Here is a 19,541-nt window from a genome sequence, read left to right as displayed (position 1 = left end):
ACTTTCAAGGGGTTCTTCTTATGCTCCCTTGGTAAGGATAAGGGGCTTTCCTGGTAGGGCATGCACTGTGCTCCTGTTCTCCCAGTCACAGAAGGATTCTGCACCTCCTCCTTTGTGCTTAAACTTCCAAGAGGCCAGAAAAATGACATCAAAGCAGTCACAAAAAAACCCTGCTCCTCAAAAAGTCTAAAGAAAAGCTACTGGTCCCTGTTTCATCCTTAACTTTTTAATCACTATAAACTACAATGCCTCAGGGAAATTATTTTTTTTCTTTAGTTCAAGTTTTTATTTAAACTACAATTAGTTAGTATATGATGTGATATTAGTTTCAGGAGTAGAATTTAGTGATTCATCACTTACATATAACACCCAGTACTCATCACAACAAGTATTCTCCTTAATACCCATCATCCATTTAACCCATCCCCCACCCACCTCCCCTCCAGCAAATTTCGATTTGTTCCCTATGATTAAGAGTTTGTTGGGGCACCTGGGTGGCTCAGTCAGTTAAGCATCTGACTTCTGCTCTTATGGTTCCTGGGTTCGAGCCCCACATTGGGCTCTGTGCTGATAGCTCAAAGCCTGGAGCCTGCTTCAGACTCTATGTCTCCCTCTCTCTCTGCCCCTCCCCAGCTAGCACTCTGTTGCACTTTCTCTCTCTCTCTCTCTCTCTCAAAAATAAGTGAAACATTAAAAAAAATTTTTTTTAAGAGTTTGTTTTATGGTTTCCTTCTCTCTCTTTTTTTCCATATGTTCACCTGTTTCATTTCTTAAATTCCACATATGAACGAAATCATATGGTATTTGTTTGTCCTTCTCTGGCTTAATTTCACTTAGCATAATACACTCTAGCTCCATCCACATCATTGCAAATGGCAAGATCTCATTCTTTTTTATGACTGAGTAATATTCCAGTATATATCTCTTAACTAGATTATTTGTTTTTTGGGTGTTGAGTTTGCTAAGTTCTTTATAGATTTTGGATACTAACCCTTTTTCAGATATAACATTTGCAGATATATTCTCCCATCCTGTCAGTTGCCTTTTAGTTTTGCTGGTTGTTTCCTTCTTTTTATCTTGATGAGGTCCCAATAGTTCATTTTTGCTTTTAGTTCCCTTGCCTCTGGAGACATGTCTAGTAAGAAGTTGCTATGGCCAAAGTCAAAGAAGTTGCTGCCTATTTTCTTCTCTAGGATTTTGGTGGTTTCCTGTCTCACATTTAGGTCTTTCATCAATTTTGAGTTTATCTTTGTGTATGGTGTAAGCAAATGGTCCAGATTCATTTTTCTGCATGTTGCTGTCTAGTTTTCCTGACACCATTTGCTGAAGAGACAGTCATTCCATTGGATATTCTTTCCTGCTTTTTCAATGAGTACAATATACTTTGTAACAATATTTGTTCTTATAATCCATGCAAGTCTTTCCATTTCTTTGTGTCATCTTCAATTTCTTTCATAAGTGTTTTCTAGTTTTCAGAGTACAAATTTATTACCTCTTGGGTTAGTTTATTCCTAGATATCTTATGGTTTGGGGTACAGTTATAAATGGGATTGATTCCTTTATTTATCTTTCTGCTGCTTCATTATTGGTGTATAGAAATTCAACTGATTTCTGTACATTGATTTTGTATCCTGTGACTTTACTGAATTTGTGTATCAGTTCTAGCAATTTTTTGGTAGAGTCTTTTGGATTTTCTACATGTCCTCTGCAAATAGTGAAAGTTTTACTTCTTCCTTGCCAATTGGGATGCCTTTTATTTATTTTTATTATCTGGTTGCTGAGGCTAAGACTTCCAGTACTATGTTAAATAACAGTGATGAGAGTCAACATCCCTGCCTTGTTCCTGACCAAGGAGGAAAAGCTGTCAGTTTTTCCCTATTGAGGATTATACTAACTGTGGTCCTTTCATGTATGGCCTTTATGATGTTAATATATGTTCCCTCTATCCGTACTTTATTGAGGGTTTTTATCAAGAATAGATGCTGTATTTTGCCAAATGCTTTTTCTGTATCTATTGAGAGGATCATATGTATTTATTAATGTGGTGTATCACACTGATTGATTTGCAAATATTGAACCACCCTTGTAACCAAGGAATAAATCCCACTTGATTGTGGTGAATGTTTCTTTTAATGTACTGTTGAATTTGATTTGCTAATATTTTATTGACAGTTTTTGCATCCGTGTTCATTGGGGATAGTGGCCTGTAGATCTTTTTTTAGTGGGGTCTTTGTCTGGTTTTGGAATTAAGGTAATGCTGACCTTGTAGAATGAGTTGGGAAGTTTTCCTTCCATTTCTGTTTTTTGGAACAGTTTGAAAAGAATTAACTCTTCTTTAAATGTTTGGTAGAATTCTCCTGGGAAGCTCTCTAGCCCTGGACTTCTGTTTGTTGGGAGATTTTTGATTACTGACTCCATTTCTTTGCTGGTTATTGGTCTTTTCAAGTTTTCTATTTCTTCCTGTTTCAGTTTTAGTAGTTCATATGTTTCTAGGAATTTGTCCATTTCTTCCAGATTGCCCAATTTGTTGGCATATAATTTTTTTATAATATTCTCTTATAGCTTTTTATATTTTTGTGGTGTTGACTGTGATCTCTCCTCTCCGGGAAATAATTCCTTAAACAGCTTCAGGTATTTGTGCTTCGGGTAGAAAGTTCTCTCAGAGCCTTTGTGAAAAATGGATTTTAATGGGGATGGGGGTCTTGTGTGTCCTTGAAGTAGGAGAAAGAGCAGCAGAGAAAGGAGCAGAGCTAGGAAGATACAGGCACCAAAAACAAACCTTAAACTGGACTTAAATAAAAGGAAGACTTAATCTGAGACCAAAAGCAACATGCCTGCAGACATGTCAGACTAGTAAATAGAAGGATTATCATATTATGTTCTTCCAGATGTTCCACACACAGATATTATCAGTGAAAGTCACCAACACTAAGACCCGAAAGGCAGCGCTAGTTGATTTTATATACATGGAAATCCTCTATCTCTGGCAATTAAATGTGTTTTGAACTAAATTAGCAGGTGCATTGGGTAGAGATGGAAGGTCAGTGTAACGCCTCCAAAAGAAAGTGTGGAGTAAACAGATGAGAAGGGTAGCAAGGACAACTGGTTTGCTTGGACTGGACACACAACTCTTAAGGTTTGGGTAAGTCTCAAAATATTCAAGTGTTGTTTCCTTTTTGCGTGATATGTAGACTCTTGAGTAGAGGTGAAGATCAAAAGACTGCATGATGGCTGGTATTGGGAGAGGCATTACAACCCTCCAATCCTTGCCTGACAGGAGAGAGAGATCCTGGTGAGGCTATTGGCTTGCTCTCCAGGTGTGCTGACCCCTGTCACTTCCCCAGATGTGGAAAACTCAATGACACCTTTGGGTTGGTGGGGACAGCACCCACTCCTGGCTTTGTGGGTTCTGGTGAGGTTGCTGCTGGTAGATGATCTGAGCTTCTTTTGGTCAGGAATTCTCTTTGCCTGTTAAAACAGAAAGTTAAGAAAACTCCAGACATATAAAAATGGGGAGTGAAGGGAAATAAAGCATAGGAGTAAGAGTTTCCAAACTGGTCTTCTCTCACTGTGTTCCTTCCCCCCAGTCCCTTCTCTCAGCAAGCAGGCAGTTTCTTTAGAAAGTCAGATGATGTCAGCTTCTGCCCTAAAGCTTCCAATTGCTTCCCATTCCTACTAAAGTAAAATCAACATACTATAATTGCTTATGAAAGATGTCATCTAACTATTTTTCCTTCACTTAATCCTGTAAAATAATTTTTAAATGATGCACCTCTTTACATGGGTTTCAGTTAACATCCAAAGCTTTTCATTGTAAGTTTAAATAATTGGATAAGATGTAACTTTTGATGAGTTGTAAGTATCGATACTGAAAATAAAACAAAAACTAGAGAATTTTTATGCATCCAGTAGAATCTACCATAGCCACTCAATTGTTACCATCAAATACTCAACAAGTACATGCCTTCATGTACTCTTCTTAACGGTAGGAAATGCAACGTGGATCCTTTTTCTCCACACACCTACATTTCTACTCCACTCCCCACTTCAGTCTTATCTTAATGTAGTTTATTTTATGCTTGAAAGTATGTCATTGGCTACTCTAACATACTTCTCAGTAACAAAAATATGTATATAAATTTAAGTTACAGATTTTATTTTTTCCTATTACTGTAGGCTTTATGTTTCCAAAGAAATTTCTTTTGGATTCAATTGCATTTATAATTACTCTTAATATATAATTGATTAAAACAGATACAAACTTTTAAGGCCTTTTTTAAAATTTATTTATTTGAGAGAGAGAGAGAGAGAGAGAGAAAGAGAGAGACCATGATCAGGGAAGGGGAAAAGAGAGCGGGAGAGAGAGAATCCCAAGCAGGCTCCATGCCATCAGCACAGAGCCTGATGCAGGGCTTGATCTCACAAACCACGGAATCATGATCTGAGCCAAAACCAAGAGTTGGACACTTAACTGACTGAGCCACCCAGGTGCCCCCAAATAGATACAAATTTAACAAAAAAATTTAAGTAAATTTATATTGGCAGATATAAGATCCGATATAGGTTTTTGTGAGTACTGATGTTTATAAATACAAAATTAGGGGAATGTTTATAAATACAAAGACTTGGGGAAGAGGCCAGTTTAAATGAAGGGCCTATAGCTAAAGCTTCATTAGCTTCAGCCTCTGTTTAGATGGAGTTACTTTGGTGTTGTTCCTCTATTAGTTCGTGTACCATTACTTATTATTCATATTATGTTTTGCTAAAATGAGACAGGATTTAGGATCAATTTTATCTCTATTCTTTTCCTTAGTTTCACTTAAATGCAGAGAAAACTTGTTACGTAAAATAAGTAGATAGAAATAGATGGAGTTTTGTTACAGTAATATCTTTATTCTTTAAGTTCCTTTAGCATTATATGCTAACAATCACATCATGATCTGTCATTTTTAATGGCTTGTCAGCTGTCAACTCCATTAGGACTTGTAATGTGTTGAAAGCAAAGAATCAGAAACCACCCTGTTGTAAAAACATGTTCAGCTCAGTTCACTTGTTTTCTTAACCTCAACACTATTATTTCATGTCGTCCCTTTGTGTGATGACTGAGAGGCACTGTGCCACAGTAAGTTAGGGATGGATGAATGGGGGAGGATGCTGACCCAAGGGAAAAGGAAAGGTGTATCCTTAGGCAGACTGGCTTTAGGAGAGCATGATAGGAAAAAATGAGACCTAGAAATTGATTCTATTTAAATTGTTTGTGTGTCTGTTTACCCTTTGGAAAGTCTTTAAATATAGCCAGGTACCTTTGCCCCAGTTTGGAAGTTACTGGTCCACAAAGCCCTATGCCATCCCTGCTCCCTTCACCACATCTTTCTGTCTTCATCTTCCTTTACTCTCATCCTTGCTCTGGCCACACTGACCTCTTTGCTGTTCTTTCAATGCTCAGAGCATTCTCTAGCCTTGAGGCCTTCTCCAGACTGCTCAGAAGTCACCTTTATAGTGAGGCCTTCCTCAGCTGTCCTATTTTAAACTACAACCTACATACGTACTCTATTCCCTATCTTCCTTCTTTTATTTTTCTCCATAACATATATAGGGGCTCAATAAATATTTTTTAAAAGACTTGATTTCTATGGCCTATAAATTAGCATATCCACATAAGCCATGAAAGAATATTCCATGTTCTAAGATTATGCTTGGGCTGGGAAACAAGGATCATCTTAGGATGTGGCCATTTTCTACTCCTAATGAATGGTACTGCATTGCAGTGTGTCAGGAAGCAGTGTGGGAAGCATATCGGATCTTTCTGGACCGCATCCCTGACCCAGGGGAATACCAGAACTGGGTCAGCATCTGCCAGCAGGAGACCTTCTGCCTCTTTGACATTGGAAAAAATTTCAGCAACTCCCAGGAGCACCTGGATCTTCTTCAGCAGGTGAGCCTAAACGCTGTACATTTAGAACACGGCCTGGATAGCTCCCAGTCCTCCAGCCCCCGCCCCTTTTGAATTGGCTTCCTGCATAAAGGTTAGTTGAAGAAATGCTTAGAGATACCTGATAAGGCCAACAAGAATTTTATTCTTGCACAATAACATTATACAGCCTGGTTGAAGTGAAGTTAAAGGGAAAAGGGAATGAAAATAGACTTTAGCTCTTCAGTTGACATTTTTCTCCTGGTAAAATTACTTTTTATCTTTCTGCAGAGAATAAAACAGAGACACTTCCCTGAGAGGTAAGTACCCAAAATAGAATGCTGCATGCTCTTGACTTTTGAAAGATCATATAATGGAGACTGAGCTATGATATTATGTCAGCCACTGAGGTCTGTGTAGGTTATTTTGACAGAAAATTATGCATATATTGCGCTAAAGGTAAATGAGTATCTAAAGGGGAAATGGATAGGCCCTAAAGATTGAGACAGGTGTTGGCACTATGTTTGCAGATAAAACGGATTCACTACTATGTGCTAAGTATCTAAAGTGTGTTTTCACTTAGGGGATATAGAGCAATTAAAATAGTTTGATTCTGGGGTGCCTGGGTGGCTCAGTCGGTTAAGCGTCCAGCTTCGGCCCAGGTCATGATCTCACAGTTCGTGAGATCGAGCCCCACATGGGGCTCTGTGCTGACAGATCGGAGCCTGGAGCCTGCTTCAGATTCTGTGTCTGCATCTCTCTCTCTGCCCCTCCCCTACTTGTGCTCCTTCTCTCTCTCTCCCCCTCTCTCTCTCTCTCTCTCTCAAAAATAAATAAATAAACATTTTAAAAAATAGTTTGATTTTTAAATTTATTATAAACTATTAATTACATCAGGGAAATACTAACACAATCAGAGAACAACCGGAATTTTGAAGTCTTATTTGGTATTCTGTAAAGCGTTAGTATTTCTCAAACTAAATTACTGAAGCACTCACTAAGCTATACTCTCAACAAGAACTGAATATCAAATAAGAAAATCAAAATTTTTTAAAAGGCAAGGAAAAGTACATTAGTAAAATGATTAAAGAAAAGAGACAAACTCTAAACACAAATCACATACATTTTATAACATTTAGAAATCTAAATCTGAAGATAATACTAAGAGAGACACAAATTTTGCTGTATAAATTACTGACAATTCTTTATAATGCTTTTCACATTTGTTCCTTCATTTCTATTCCCTTTGCCAACAACCTCTTCCAGGACCTTACTAATTTACACTGTGAAAAATGTCAAATCTGATCTCCCTAATGGATTTCCCTGCCTCTAACCTCTTCCCCTCTTTAACTTGCATAACGGCTGCTGGATTAATAAGTCTGAAAAATTCCTTTTCTTACACTGAGGCCTGTTCAATGACTTTCAAAAGATTCCCACATCTTCCTCTTACCCTTCTGAATATCCTCTGCCCACCAATCCCCCTCATGCTCTGTGTACAGAAAGCTGAGTGGAGAGGCTGGAATCACTTGCCTTGACTCCTCGGTGGGAATAGTCGGTGGGGAGCAGGAGATCAGAGGGTGAGGACAGAATGAGGTGAGTGAATTTATCACCTCCCCTCAACCACCAACCTGCAAAGTTTTCAAGGGCTGTTAGCCTCCTTCAACTTCATCTCAGCTCCTGTCAGGCAGCCTTTCCACAGAGCCTTCTCTGTCTCTATCGTGGTAACCACTCCATCTTCTCACCCCTCCTGGGCTAGGGGTGTTTTGAGCATCCCACTGTTAACCAGCCCTGGTATGGCACTTGGCCTTATGATTACTCTTATGCTCTTCCCACAACTTAGCAAGTAATCCTTTTTTTTTTTTTTTTTAATTTCTTTAATGTTTATTTTTGAGAGAGACAGACAGACAGAGCATGAGCCGGGGAGGGGCAGAGAGAGAGGGAGACACAGAATCCGAAGCAGGCTCCAGGCTCTGAGCTGTCAGCACAGAGCCCAACACGGGGCTCAAACCCTGGAGTAACGAGATCATGACCTGAGCCAGAGTCGGACGCTTAACCAACTGAGAGCCACCTAGGCAGCCTGCAAGTAATCCTTTTTTAAATTTTGTTCAAATTACCCCACAATGAGTGAGCCATCTGTTTCCTGCCAGGACCTTCACGGAAACAGAGTCCAAACTAATCAATTGAGGCATTTCAACCCCTGACCTTTCCAACTTTGCCTCCATTACCCATGATCCCACTGCTGCTACCATGCCCTTCCTCACTGCATACAGACCACACCCTACTCATGCTGGATTCTGGACCCTAGCCTTTCCCTCTTGCCCGGAAGATCCTGCCTTTTCCATATTACCTATCCAAATCCTACTCTCCTTTCAAGCTCTTAGTGGATTCCTCCATGGACCCCATGATGTCTTAACAGCCTATTTGAGCCTGCAGCAATATCTCCCTGCTTTGAATTTTGCACTGTTTTTGGCACTTACATTTTTTTAATGTTTATTTATTTTTGAGAGAGAAAGATACAGAGTACAAGCAGGGGAGGGGCAGAGAGAGAGGGAGATGCAGAATCTGAAGCAGACTCCAGGCTCTTAACTGTCAGGACAGAGCCCGACGCAGGACTCAAACCCATGGAACCATGAGATCATGACCTGAGCTGAAGTCAGACGCTTGACCAACTGAGCACCCAGGCACCCCTTGGCACCTACATTTTTATTTAACACTTCCTTGCTTTACTCTATTTTCCTGTACGAGTTTGAACTCCTCAAGGGCAGAGACTGTTTTATGTCTCTCCACCCACCACCACAGACCTGAGCAAAGTCCTCATGTGTTTTGTTAATTGATATGTCTACTGAGCCATTCTTTAGAAATTTTAAAAAGTTGATACCAGAAGAAATAATGTGATTGAAGAAAATCTTAGTACTAGAGTATTAACTTTGTTCACAAGACACAGAGATATTCACTCTTCTTATTTAAATATATGATGATACTGGAGCACCTGGGTGGCTCAGTTAGTTGAGCATCTGACTCTTGGTTTCAGCTCAGATCATAATCTCACAATTTATGGGATCGAGCCCTGCATTGGGCCCTGTACTGACAGCACGGAGCCTGCTTGGGATTCTCTCTCTCCTCTCTCTTCCCCTCCCCCCACTCTCTCCCTCAAAATAAATAAACATTAAAATTTTCTTAAATAAATAAATAAATATAGTATGATACTTACTCCTCCAATTTTCGAAAAAAGAAAAAGAAAGTAAAGCAGAGGTCATCCACCCATAAGAAAAAATACAGCAGAATGTACCAAGACTTGATAGAAAAACATTAAAAATTATAGGAAACAGCTACCCAACACAGAAAGAGAAAGAAACGGAATCATCCCATCCACTCCTGCATCTACCAACATTGCTAGAGAGAATTGCTAAGGAGCAAGAGACAAACATTGTACATTAGCTACGATTACCAAGTTGTTAAGAGAGGAGGCAAGGAAGCTGTTTCTTATTTTCAACCTTTCCAGGAAGACAAAACAGAAAATTTTCTCATCTGAGTAGCCCATAAATCTGCCAGCTTCAAATTACTTTAAAATAAAAGCCAGTGGAAGAATCCAATGTCCCAGCTTCCCAAATTATAGCTTTTGAGTGATGGTCTAGATTGCCATTGTTGTGGCAGAATCATACCCAGTGGCAGAGGATAAGGAAATAACATCTGACACAGGGTCCTGCACAAAGTGGGCTGTTGACTTGTAACTAATGCAATAGCCAGCACTTTAATAACTATTCTTGGTTATTTTCTTTTTAACAGCAAGGTAAAACAAGGATACCAAAGTTATAATAGTAGGAAAGATCTTTCTATAAACAAGACCTATAAAGTGGAAAAAAAGGAAAATTGTCTAAATCACAAATGCTCTAATGTTTGATATGAAATCTTTATAAATATGATATCCATACAAACTATTTCTGAAGCACATAGCACAATACCAGCAGAAAAGAACAAGAATACCTAATTCCTAAACAGTCTGAATTTATAGTTAGCCTGTGTGCGCCAATATAGTCCTCCATGTTTACATCTATTCTGACAGGTCAGAGCCATGCCAGGCCAACAGATGGTACTTTGTATACCATCCCTATTAGCCCTTTGGCAGAATTGAGTATATTAGAAATATGTAGATGGTCTCATTATCTATAGCCAAATCTAGATGTCTCTATAACAGCATAGCACCCGTCCATTCCCTTTGGTCTTCCCATCAGCATGAGCCACAGAAAATTGAATCAAATATATTGGTCAACTATGACTACATTGTACTAACATAGACACAAGCTATTAAAACCTAATAGCTAATAGTAACAAATCTTTCAGTGAGCTTAAAAAGATATCACTACTGCTATTCCTTTCTACATAGAGTTTGCTAGAATGAGCCAACATCATATGCAGACAGCTTTATAACCATGCCCTTGGACTTGCCCTTAGATATTTTCCAGATGGCCACCGCATAGCCTGCAAAGCTACCCATAACTCTTGCAGGCAATGGTTGTGTCCAGAATAGGATTTAATATATCTGGACTATCCAGAAATCTCTCTCTTTCCTATTGCTATAACCACAAGACTTACTCTAGTAGATAAACTTAAGCATTCCCTGGATTTGCAGGTTTGAGGATCTGAGATTTTAGCAAGAATATTCAGTCATACATAGATCATGTCATGCAATTATCTTTGATGTTAAGGACACAGTATAAGCACAATGAGACTATAAAACATCCAGCCCAAAGACCAGTTTTGCCCACAATGAAAGTGCTCCCCAGAACCACATGAAAAATGCTTATGGGAAAGCCCTGGAGCCAAACATAACCATTTTCAGGGGTTGTTTGAATTTGTCTTCAATGGAAATATATTTGAATATTACTTCTATATTGAAAAAATAGGCAAACCCAGTTTTAAAGGGTTTTCCTCTAATTTTAAGTCTATTGAGTATAGGAAAAGTAAATAAATTTCCCCTGTTGTCATCAAGCTCCTTTTCACCATCTCTTTTCTCTTTCCTATTGTGCTAATAGAAAAGATGAAATCTCTACAGAGAAGACATTAGGAGCACCTGGTGAAACCCCTGTGTTTTCTCCAGGTAAGCTTAGACCTCCTCATTCACCTGTTCCTGATTATCATGAAAGAGAGGGAAGGGAAAAAGTTATCATGGAAGTATATTAGTTAAAAAGCAATCCTTAATTGAAGTTGACAAAATTTATAATATACTTTCTTAAAAATAACTGATATTTCTAAATGTATAAAATAATTTAGGTTCATTGTATAAATCTTGGAAAATTTAGAAAAGAATAAAGGTAAAGTGAAATCACCCATTATCTTACAACTTGGAGACAATCATCGCCAATATTTTCAAACAAATAAGTTCAAGATGAGCATCCTTTATATAGTCACAAAAAGAAAAATTAACCAGATCTCATTGGCAAACCATTTAACTGAAACGTATCTAGAATAGCACCAAACTTGGGTCCTAGATGAGAATGGAGAATTCAACTGGGACCAAAAGTCTGAGTTGTATTTTTCTCAAGAACATATTTATGTAATCTTAAATGAGTTAAGAATGCAGCTCATATCTGTAAATTCCAGAATGACAGAAAGAGTATATGAAATTTTGACTTTGTTCTTATATAAACTTCTCCAATCTCATTCTGTGCCCGTAATTTTTTTTAATTTCCACAGATGTCTCCAGTGTCTCGCTTGGACCCTTCCCTCTCACTCTTGGTGACACATTCCTCAACGACACCATCATGCCTACAACAGTAAGAAGTTCTGAGAGTCAGTCTAGCTCTTCACATGCCTGTTTTTGTTTTATTGGTAAAACAAGAAAAGAGAATGGATGAACTGGCCATTCCATATTATTAGTGCTGCATTTTTATCACTCCAAGTAAGAGTCAGTGACTTTGTTCTATTCAGTATTCTCACTTCTTCTAGGGACTGAGGGGGAAAAACCAGATTGAAACCTAGAATAAGTTGAGAGGAATTATAAAAAGCAACTTAGTTATAAACTCCAGGAGGGTAGGGGCCCTTTTCTCCCCAGTACATAACAGAACTGCATATATAGCAAGTACTCCCCAAGCATTAGAATAAATGAATGGATAAACCTATCAATCAATCAATCATCCAATCAGTCAAGCTCCTTCACCAAAGTGTAATCTCATGCTGACACTAAGGGTAGAAGTTTTGCTTCCAGGCATGGCCAGCATAAATGGGTCAGATAAATATCAAAATGATTGAAATCCTGAATGTTAAATGGGGAAAAGTAAATGGTATTCACAGGCAAAGAGAAGCACTGGCCACTGCTCTCTTTGTGTGAAAGGAATGCAGGAGGAAAGGATATGTTACAGAATTAATTGTTGGTTGTCAGAAAAGGGGGACATTTTTTAAAAAAAAAATTTAGTGTTTTATTTATTTTTGAGACAGAGACAGAGACAGAGCACCAGTGGAGGAGGGGCAGAGAGAGAGAGACATAGAATCCAAAGCAGGCACCAGGCTGAGAGCTGTCAGCACAGAGCCTGACATGGGGCTCGAACCCACAAACCATGGGATCATTACCTGAGCCAGAGTCTGATGCTCAACCAAATGAGCCACCCAGGTGTCCCAGAAAAGGGGGACATTTTAATCACTTCAAAATCTTTGAGCCAGACACTTGATGTTGAAGCCAGGAAACACTGCCCTCTTTCCCCAGGAGTGTCAGCATCATGGCAGCACACTGTGGGCAGCAAGTTCAGCAGGGGGCAGTCCAGGGGTGACACATACTTCCCTGTGGTCTGAGAAACTTTGCTGGCCCTTACCTCCCTGTGAACCTCTCTGCAAGGTCAAAGCCCAGACAGTGAGGGCAAGAAGTTCAGTCTCACCAGCTCTACATGAAAATTCAGGGATGAGAACCCTGCTGGCCTGTAGGCCAGATGGCTGCAGATTTGCTAGAACTATTGCTCTAAACAAAGAATTAAATTGTTCCATTTTTCTCCAAAATACTATTCCATGAACAGTGAAAAGTGCTGTTGAAAAAAATTATTGAGATTAAATATATTCACTATAAAATTTCAAAGACAACTCTAGTTCACTGTCTCTTTTCTCGTATTACTTATGTCTCATATTCTTCAAAATCTAATATATGTCCCCCTTTCTGCAGTAAATATCCCCTGAACATTTCATTTTATATTCATCAAATCCTCCTCTTACCTTTTTTACCACCCACATCTATCACTCATTCTTTGGCTCGGCAAACATTTTACTAAAATCCTCTGATGTGCCAGGCACTGGGGTATGTACCAAAGATTCTAAGATGAATAAGACATGGTTCCTGCCTTCAAGAAATATATAATCCAAATAAGTACAACAAAATAGTCTTAGTGTGTACTTGAAGATGGCAGATATATAGAATGGAGCAAAATGATAAGCCAGGACAGGTTGCAAAGGATGTGACTGCTAATCATGTATATTCACAGAGAGTTTTGTGCATAAATGACCACATTATTTTTTTTTTTACTTTGGGAGAGTTAATAAACTATGAGAATCATACTGGATTCGAGGAGATTATATGTGGGGTGAAAAGATTAGCATATAAAAAGACTAGGTGACTATGACATACATACTAAATGAGAAATTCAGATATTATTCACTGCTCCAAGAGATTAGAAAGAGGCAAAGGTTTCTACCCTAAATGATCAGAGGAAATATTATGTTAAATGAACCATAAGGTATTAGTAAGAAGTAAAAAAATGTATGTATGTGGTGTATGTGTGTGTGTGTGTGTGTGTGTCCTTATGTTTTAGTACTGGAAGTGAGCATGGGGAGCAGTGAGGAAGGTCTCTCCGGTCAGGAGACTAGCACAAGTAATGTGGTATCTCATCAACAGTTAGCAAGCTATCTGGTAGTCAGGGCAAGGAGAAATGACACAGACTAAAATTGTTTAAGCAGCAACAATTCCATTTATGACTGCACCAAAAGTAATAAGATATCTAGGGATAAAGCTAACCAAAGAGGTGAAAGATCTGTACTCTGAAAATTAAAAAATGCTGATGAAAGACATCGAAGAAGACACAAAGACATGGAAAGACATTCCATGTTCATGGATTGGAAGAACAAATATTGTTAAAATGTTGATGCTACCCAAAGCAATTGACACATTTAATGCAATCCATATCAAAATAACACAAGCATTTTTCACAGAGCTAGAACAAACAATCCTAAAATTTGTATGGAACCACACAAGACCCCAAATAGCCAAAACAATCTTGGAAAAGAAAAGCAAAGCTGGAGGCATCACGATACTGGACTTCAAGTTATATTAGAAAACTGTAGTAATCAAAACAGTATGGTACTGGCACAAAAATAAACACATGGATCAATATAAAACCCAGAAATAAATGCACAACTATATGGTCAATTAATTCTGACAAAGCAGGAAAGAATATCCAGTAGGAAAAGGACAGTCTCTTTAACAAATGGTGTTGGGAAAACTGGACAGCAATATGCAAAAAAAGAAACTGGACCACTTTCTTACACTATACACAAAAATAAATTCAAAATGGATTAAAGACCTAAATGTGAAACCTGAAACCATACAAATCCTAGAAAAGAACACAGCTAGTAACCTCCTTGATATTCTGCATAGCAACCTTTTTCTAGATATGTCTCCTGGCACCAGGAAAACAAAAGCAGAAATAAACTACTGGGACTACATCAAAATAAAAAGCTTCTGCACAGAAAAGAAAACAATCAACAAAGCTAAAAGGTAACCTACAGAATGGGAGAAGATATTTGCAAATGACATAACTGATAAAGGGTTAGTATCCAAAATATGTAAAAAACTTACAAAACTTGACACCCAAAGAACAAATAATCCAATTAAAAATGAGAAGACATGAACAGACGTTTCTCCATAGAAGACATACAGATGGCCAACAGACATGTGAAAAGATGTTCATCATCACTTACTGTCAGGGAAATGCAAATCCAAACAACAATGAGATATCACCTCACACCTGTCAGAATGACTAAAATCAATAACACAAGAATCAACAGTATTGGTGAGGATGTGGAGAAAAATGAGCACTCGTGCACTATTGGTGGGAATATAGACTGGTGCAGCCACTTTGGAGAACAGTACAGAGTTTCCTCAAGAAGTGAAAAATAGAACTACCATACAATCCAGTAATCACACTATTGGGTATTTACCCAAAGAATACAAAAACACTAATTCAAAGGGATACATGTACCCCTATATTTATAGCAGCATTATTTACAGTAGCCAAGATATGGAAGCAGCTCAAGTGTCCATCAGTTGATGAATGGATAACGATGTGGTTCAATGGCATATTACTCAGTCATAAAAAAGAATGAATCCTGCCATTTGCAACAACATGGATAGAGCTAGAGAATATAATGCTAAGTGAAATAAGCCAGTCAGAGAAAGACAAATACCATATGATTTCACACTGTGGAATTTAAGAAACAAAACAAACAAAGGGAAAAAAAAGAGAGACAGAGAGAGGCAAATCAAGAAAAAGACTCTTAATTATAAAGAACAAACCAATGGTTACCAGAGGGAGGTGGGTGGGGGAATAGGTTAAATAGGTGATGGGGATTAACAAGTGCAATTGTTGTGATGAGCACAGGGTGATGTATGAATCACTATACTGTACACCTGAAACTATTATAACACTGTATGTTAACTAACTGGAATTAAAATAAAAACTAAAAAAAATTTAAGACATTGTACTTGGGCCCACTCAGTAGTTGAGTTAAAAAATAAATTTTAATGAAAAAATATATATAAAATAAATAAAATTGTTCAAGCAGATTGTTACAGATTGTGGAAAGCCTTGAATGTCAGGAAAAAGAGTTTGAATTTTTATCTCATAGGTAATAAAGTATTACTGAGGGTGCTGGCTGAGAGGCGCAGAAAATTAATCCAGTGGCTGAGGATAAATAAGAAGCCTTCTCACTAATACATCTAAAGAATTTATTTAAATATCTCATGTGAACTTAAATACACCTAGTGAAATGGTAAACTTGTAGAGGATAATGCTATAGGCCATATTTTTCTTCTAACTTTCCACAGGTCCTAACACTGTCCTACACCCATACAGATGCTTATGTGTTATTTTGATGAATGAATCAACGAAATCTTTTCGTTAAACAAACGTCAGTAGTCTGGCATCCTCCATGTGCCCTATTAAAGTTAGAGGTTGTGTGTCTGTCCACTGCCATGGAAGAGAGGGGCTTGTAATATGAAATGAGGGGAAACTACATTGGCTACCACCCACATGAGTTTTGTCCCTCATGGCATTTTCCATTGGTTGGTCTCCTCTTTCAAACTTCCATAGCTGATGTCACTAATAAAAGACTAAGTGCATTACCAAAGAAATTCAATTTTCCACAGACATGTTTTTTACTCTTTTAAAAACCTTTCAGATTTCACAATCATCTAGGTACCCAATACTGAAAATCTGTCACACCCCAAGTTTAAACTCAGCTCCAGGCTTGCTCTGTGCCCTGGGAGCCCATGTGAATTCAGAACAGTGAGAGACTCCTGCTTGTTCCCAGTCCAGAGGGCAAAAAGGATGACCCCTTGGCCAAATCCAGGTCCTCAGAAGAGTATTTCTGTTTTTAGCCACATGCTACCAAAGGTGGCCCAAATATGCCATTCCTTCTGAGAGATATTTCAAATCCTCTCTTGACCTGACAGTGCTCACTAACTAGCTTTAATATGAAGTTTGGGCACAAATGGTCTCATTAAACCAGTCTAGACTCTTCTCTAAAGAAGATTGTATTAAATAATATCTCAGCATCACATAGGTTATATTGTATAATCCAGTCTTCATCAAAGAGCATTCATAGTTACGCAAGAGTGTGGCACAATCTCAGTGATGCTCCAACAGTATATATGAATTATGTGTGTGTGTCCATGTGTGCAAATGTTTTCATGAAGAGCACAGAGTTCTAACATTACAGTGTTCTCAAGGATTCTAAATAGTTAACTCATTGGAGCTTTGGTACTTTGTCTCTCAATGAAATTCAGAGAACACTTCTAGTTAATAAGATTTTAATTCTAAAAGTACTTGAGGGGCGCCTGGGTGACTCAGTCAGTTAAGTGTCTTACTTCAGCTCAGGTCATGATCTCATGGTTCATGAGTTCAAGCCCCGCATTGAGCTCTGTTGTGACAGCACAGAACCTGGAACCTGCTTGGGATTCTTTAATATGAAGTTTAGGCACGAATGGTCTAATCCTCTCTCTGCCCCACCCCGGCTCGTGCTATGTCTTTCTCTGTCTCTCAAAAATAAATAAACGCTAAAAAAAATTTTAAAGCATTTGAGCCTTCATTATCCACTTTTTGAGACAATATCAATATATATTATATAGTATTACCATATACTTATAGTTTATATTAATAGGAGACCTTTTATTTTCTAACTCAGGAAAGAAAAATAGAATCCACTAAGGTATACAAAGGCCCACTGGAGCAGAAGGTGGAATTGAGCATCACTCTAGCAAACCAGAGGTTCACGGCAGAGCTCGCTGACTCCCAGTCCCCACATTATCAGGAGCTGGTGGCCAAGTCTCAACTCCAGGTAAGTGAACCCACCCCACACAACCACAGCCCAAGTCATGACTCAGAATCTGGGAGCCAACAGGACCTAAACCCTTTGAACTAATAGTTCCAACTTCTTGTGACCAGGCATTCATTTTCAACCAAAACTGCTTTCATTTTAATCAAAAACTGCAATGGGTCCCAAAATGTTAGGGCAAATTCATCTCTAGAAAAGTTTTCTATTCTAGCTTCTCTTTTTTTTTTTTTTTAATTTTTTTTCCCTTAATGTTTATTTATTTTTGAGAGAGAAAAAAAGAGACAGAGTACGAGCAGGGAAGGGGCACAGAGAGAGGGATACACGGGATCTGAAGTAGGCTCCAGGCTCCGAGCTGTCAACACAAAGCCTGAAGCAAGGCACGAACTCGTGACCAGCGAGATCGTAGCCTGGGCCAAAACTAAGAGTTGGATGCTTAACTGACTGAGCCACCCAGGAGCTCCTCCAGCTTCTCTGTCTTAAAAGTCACTTACATTTAGGTTTTCTTTAAATATTAGTAGGTCTTTAAACCTTCTTTAACAGAGAGCCACTACACAGGTATTCTATACATCTAAAATGTTCATGTAAGCACCAATTAGGGAACATGCTGGGTTGAAATATGAATTTTAATTCATATTTGTCTTACATAATGTATATCCACTTTTGCAGTTTGATGCAATTTAATGACATGACACTCTTCGTGGGTGATAAGTGTAAGGCAGTAATGTTGTCCATGTCGTCCACTAAACTTCGGAGCTGTTCCAAGATGTCTCTTCCATCTCGGACTCTCATCATATCTGCCTGCCTCTTCATTTCCTGCAGGATGAATCTAAGCTACTCTGCTGACCGTGGCATCTATACGCCATGATAAAAGCCCTGCCTTCCTTTCCAGCCTCATCTTCCCATCCTTCCCATCCCCCTCCTTTGCACTCTACAGAAATACAAACTGCTTACAAATCTTTTCTCACCTTTAGCCTTTCCCTGTGTTGTCTCATCTGTCTGGAATGTCCTTTCCCCGAGTTTCATTTTACAAAACTTCATCAAGGAAAGTTCTGTCTCAAACCATTCTGGATTCAGTCAGTGCCTCTCCTCTGAGCTAAAACACGGTGCCCACTGTTGCCACAACATTTATCACCCTGTCTTGAGATTGTTTCTTTACACGTCTGTGGCCTTTGTTGTCTCTGTTTCTCCCTCTTCACCTGCCACCCTCACTATCCTCAGGCTCTGAGTGTCCCCTTGAGGGCAGGAACTGTTTCTTTCATCTCTGAAGACTTAACCTCCTAATACAGAGCTTGGGATGCAGTTAACTACTCAGTGACCGTAGAAATGCAACTGAAAATAGAAGCATTCATAAGAAAACATAACCATGAACTTCATTTATGGAGAGCCTGGGTGCCCAAGCATCTCACTCAGCATGGCCAGGGAACAAACAGGCCCCTACTTGTCATACTTGGAGAAATCAGTGCTTACCTCCTCTCAACTGGAGAGAAGATAAATAGGCAAAAATATTAAACCTCCAACTTCCTCCTGCATCAGCGTTCAGTCAATAAAATGTAAAGAATCATTTCTACAAACTTCAAAGAGAAAGCATCAGCATGGGGTGTTTATGAACCAGAGAAGTACTTAGACACGGATTATTAGATAGAATGAATTAAAGAATAGTCTGTTAACTTTCTATTTGTTCTTGAAATATTCTCTTCAGAAAATCTTTAGTATAGTCGGAGTATCTTCAAAATTGGATAGTTGGCCAAGATTCCAATTCAGGCAGCCTGGCACCAGAACCCCTACTCTTAACCATTATGCAATACTTCCTATTTTTCCCAAATAAATATTTATGGGACAGGGATTTTTGTATCATCATCAAATTAACATGCCCATTCTAGACTCTGAAAAACTTATTAGCCAAATAAGAGTATGTCTTGCTGGGTCTTGTTCCAGAGACCCATCACATCAGTCCTGCGGGTTCCTCTGCATGGTCACTGGCTTCTCTGAGATGGAGCCCCTCTGGTTAGAGCATCTGTTCCCTTTCCAGGCTTCTGAGCAG

General features: G+C 38.7%; 1 protein-coding gene across 2 annotated transcripts in view; it reads left to right on the top strand.

Moving 5' to 3' along the window:
• Window positions 1–19,541, top strand: part of IMPG1 (interphotoreceptor matrix proteoglycan 1) — a 129,907-nt gene that overhangs the window by 28,227 nt on the left and 82,139 nt on the right. For both annotated transcript variants that reach the window (XM_049652897.1, XM_049652896.1), the window contains 5 exons: window positions 5,769–5,935; window positions 6,203–6,231; window positions 10,945–11,009; window positions 11,606–11,685; window positions 17,351–17,503. In XM_049652897.1, the coding sequence (XP_049508854.1) occupies window positions 5,769–5,935; window positions 6,203–6,231; window positions 10,945–11,009; window positions 11,606–11,685; window positions 17,351–17,503 (494 nt within the window). The remainder of the gene's footprint in view (window positions 1–5,768; window positions 5,936–6,202; window positions 6,232–10,944; window positions 11,010–11,605; window positions 11,686–17,350; window positions 17,504–19,541) is intronic.

This window comes from Panthera uncia (genome assembly GCF_023721935.1).
Source record: "Panthera uncia isolate 11264 chromosome B2 unlocalized genomic scaffold, Puncia_PCG_1.0 HiC_scaffold_24, whole genome shotgun sequence".
Lineage (NCBI taxonomy): Eukaryota > Metazoa > Chordata > Mammalia > Carnivora > Felidae > Panthera > Panthera uncia.
This window is presented reverse-complemented; position numbering and strand designations above follow the sequence as displayed.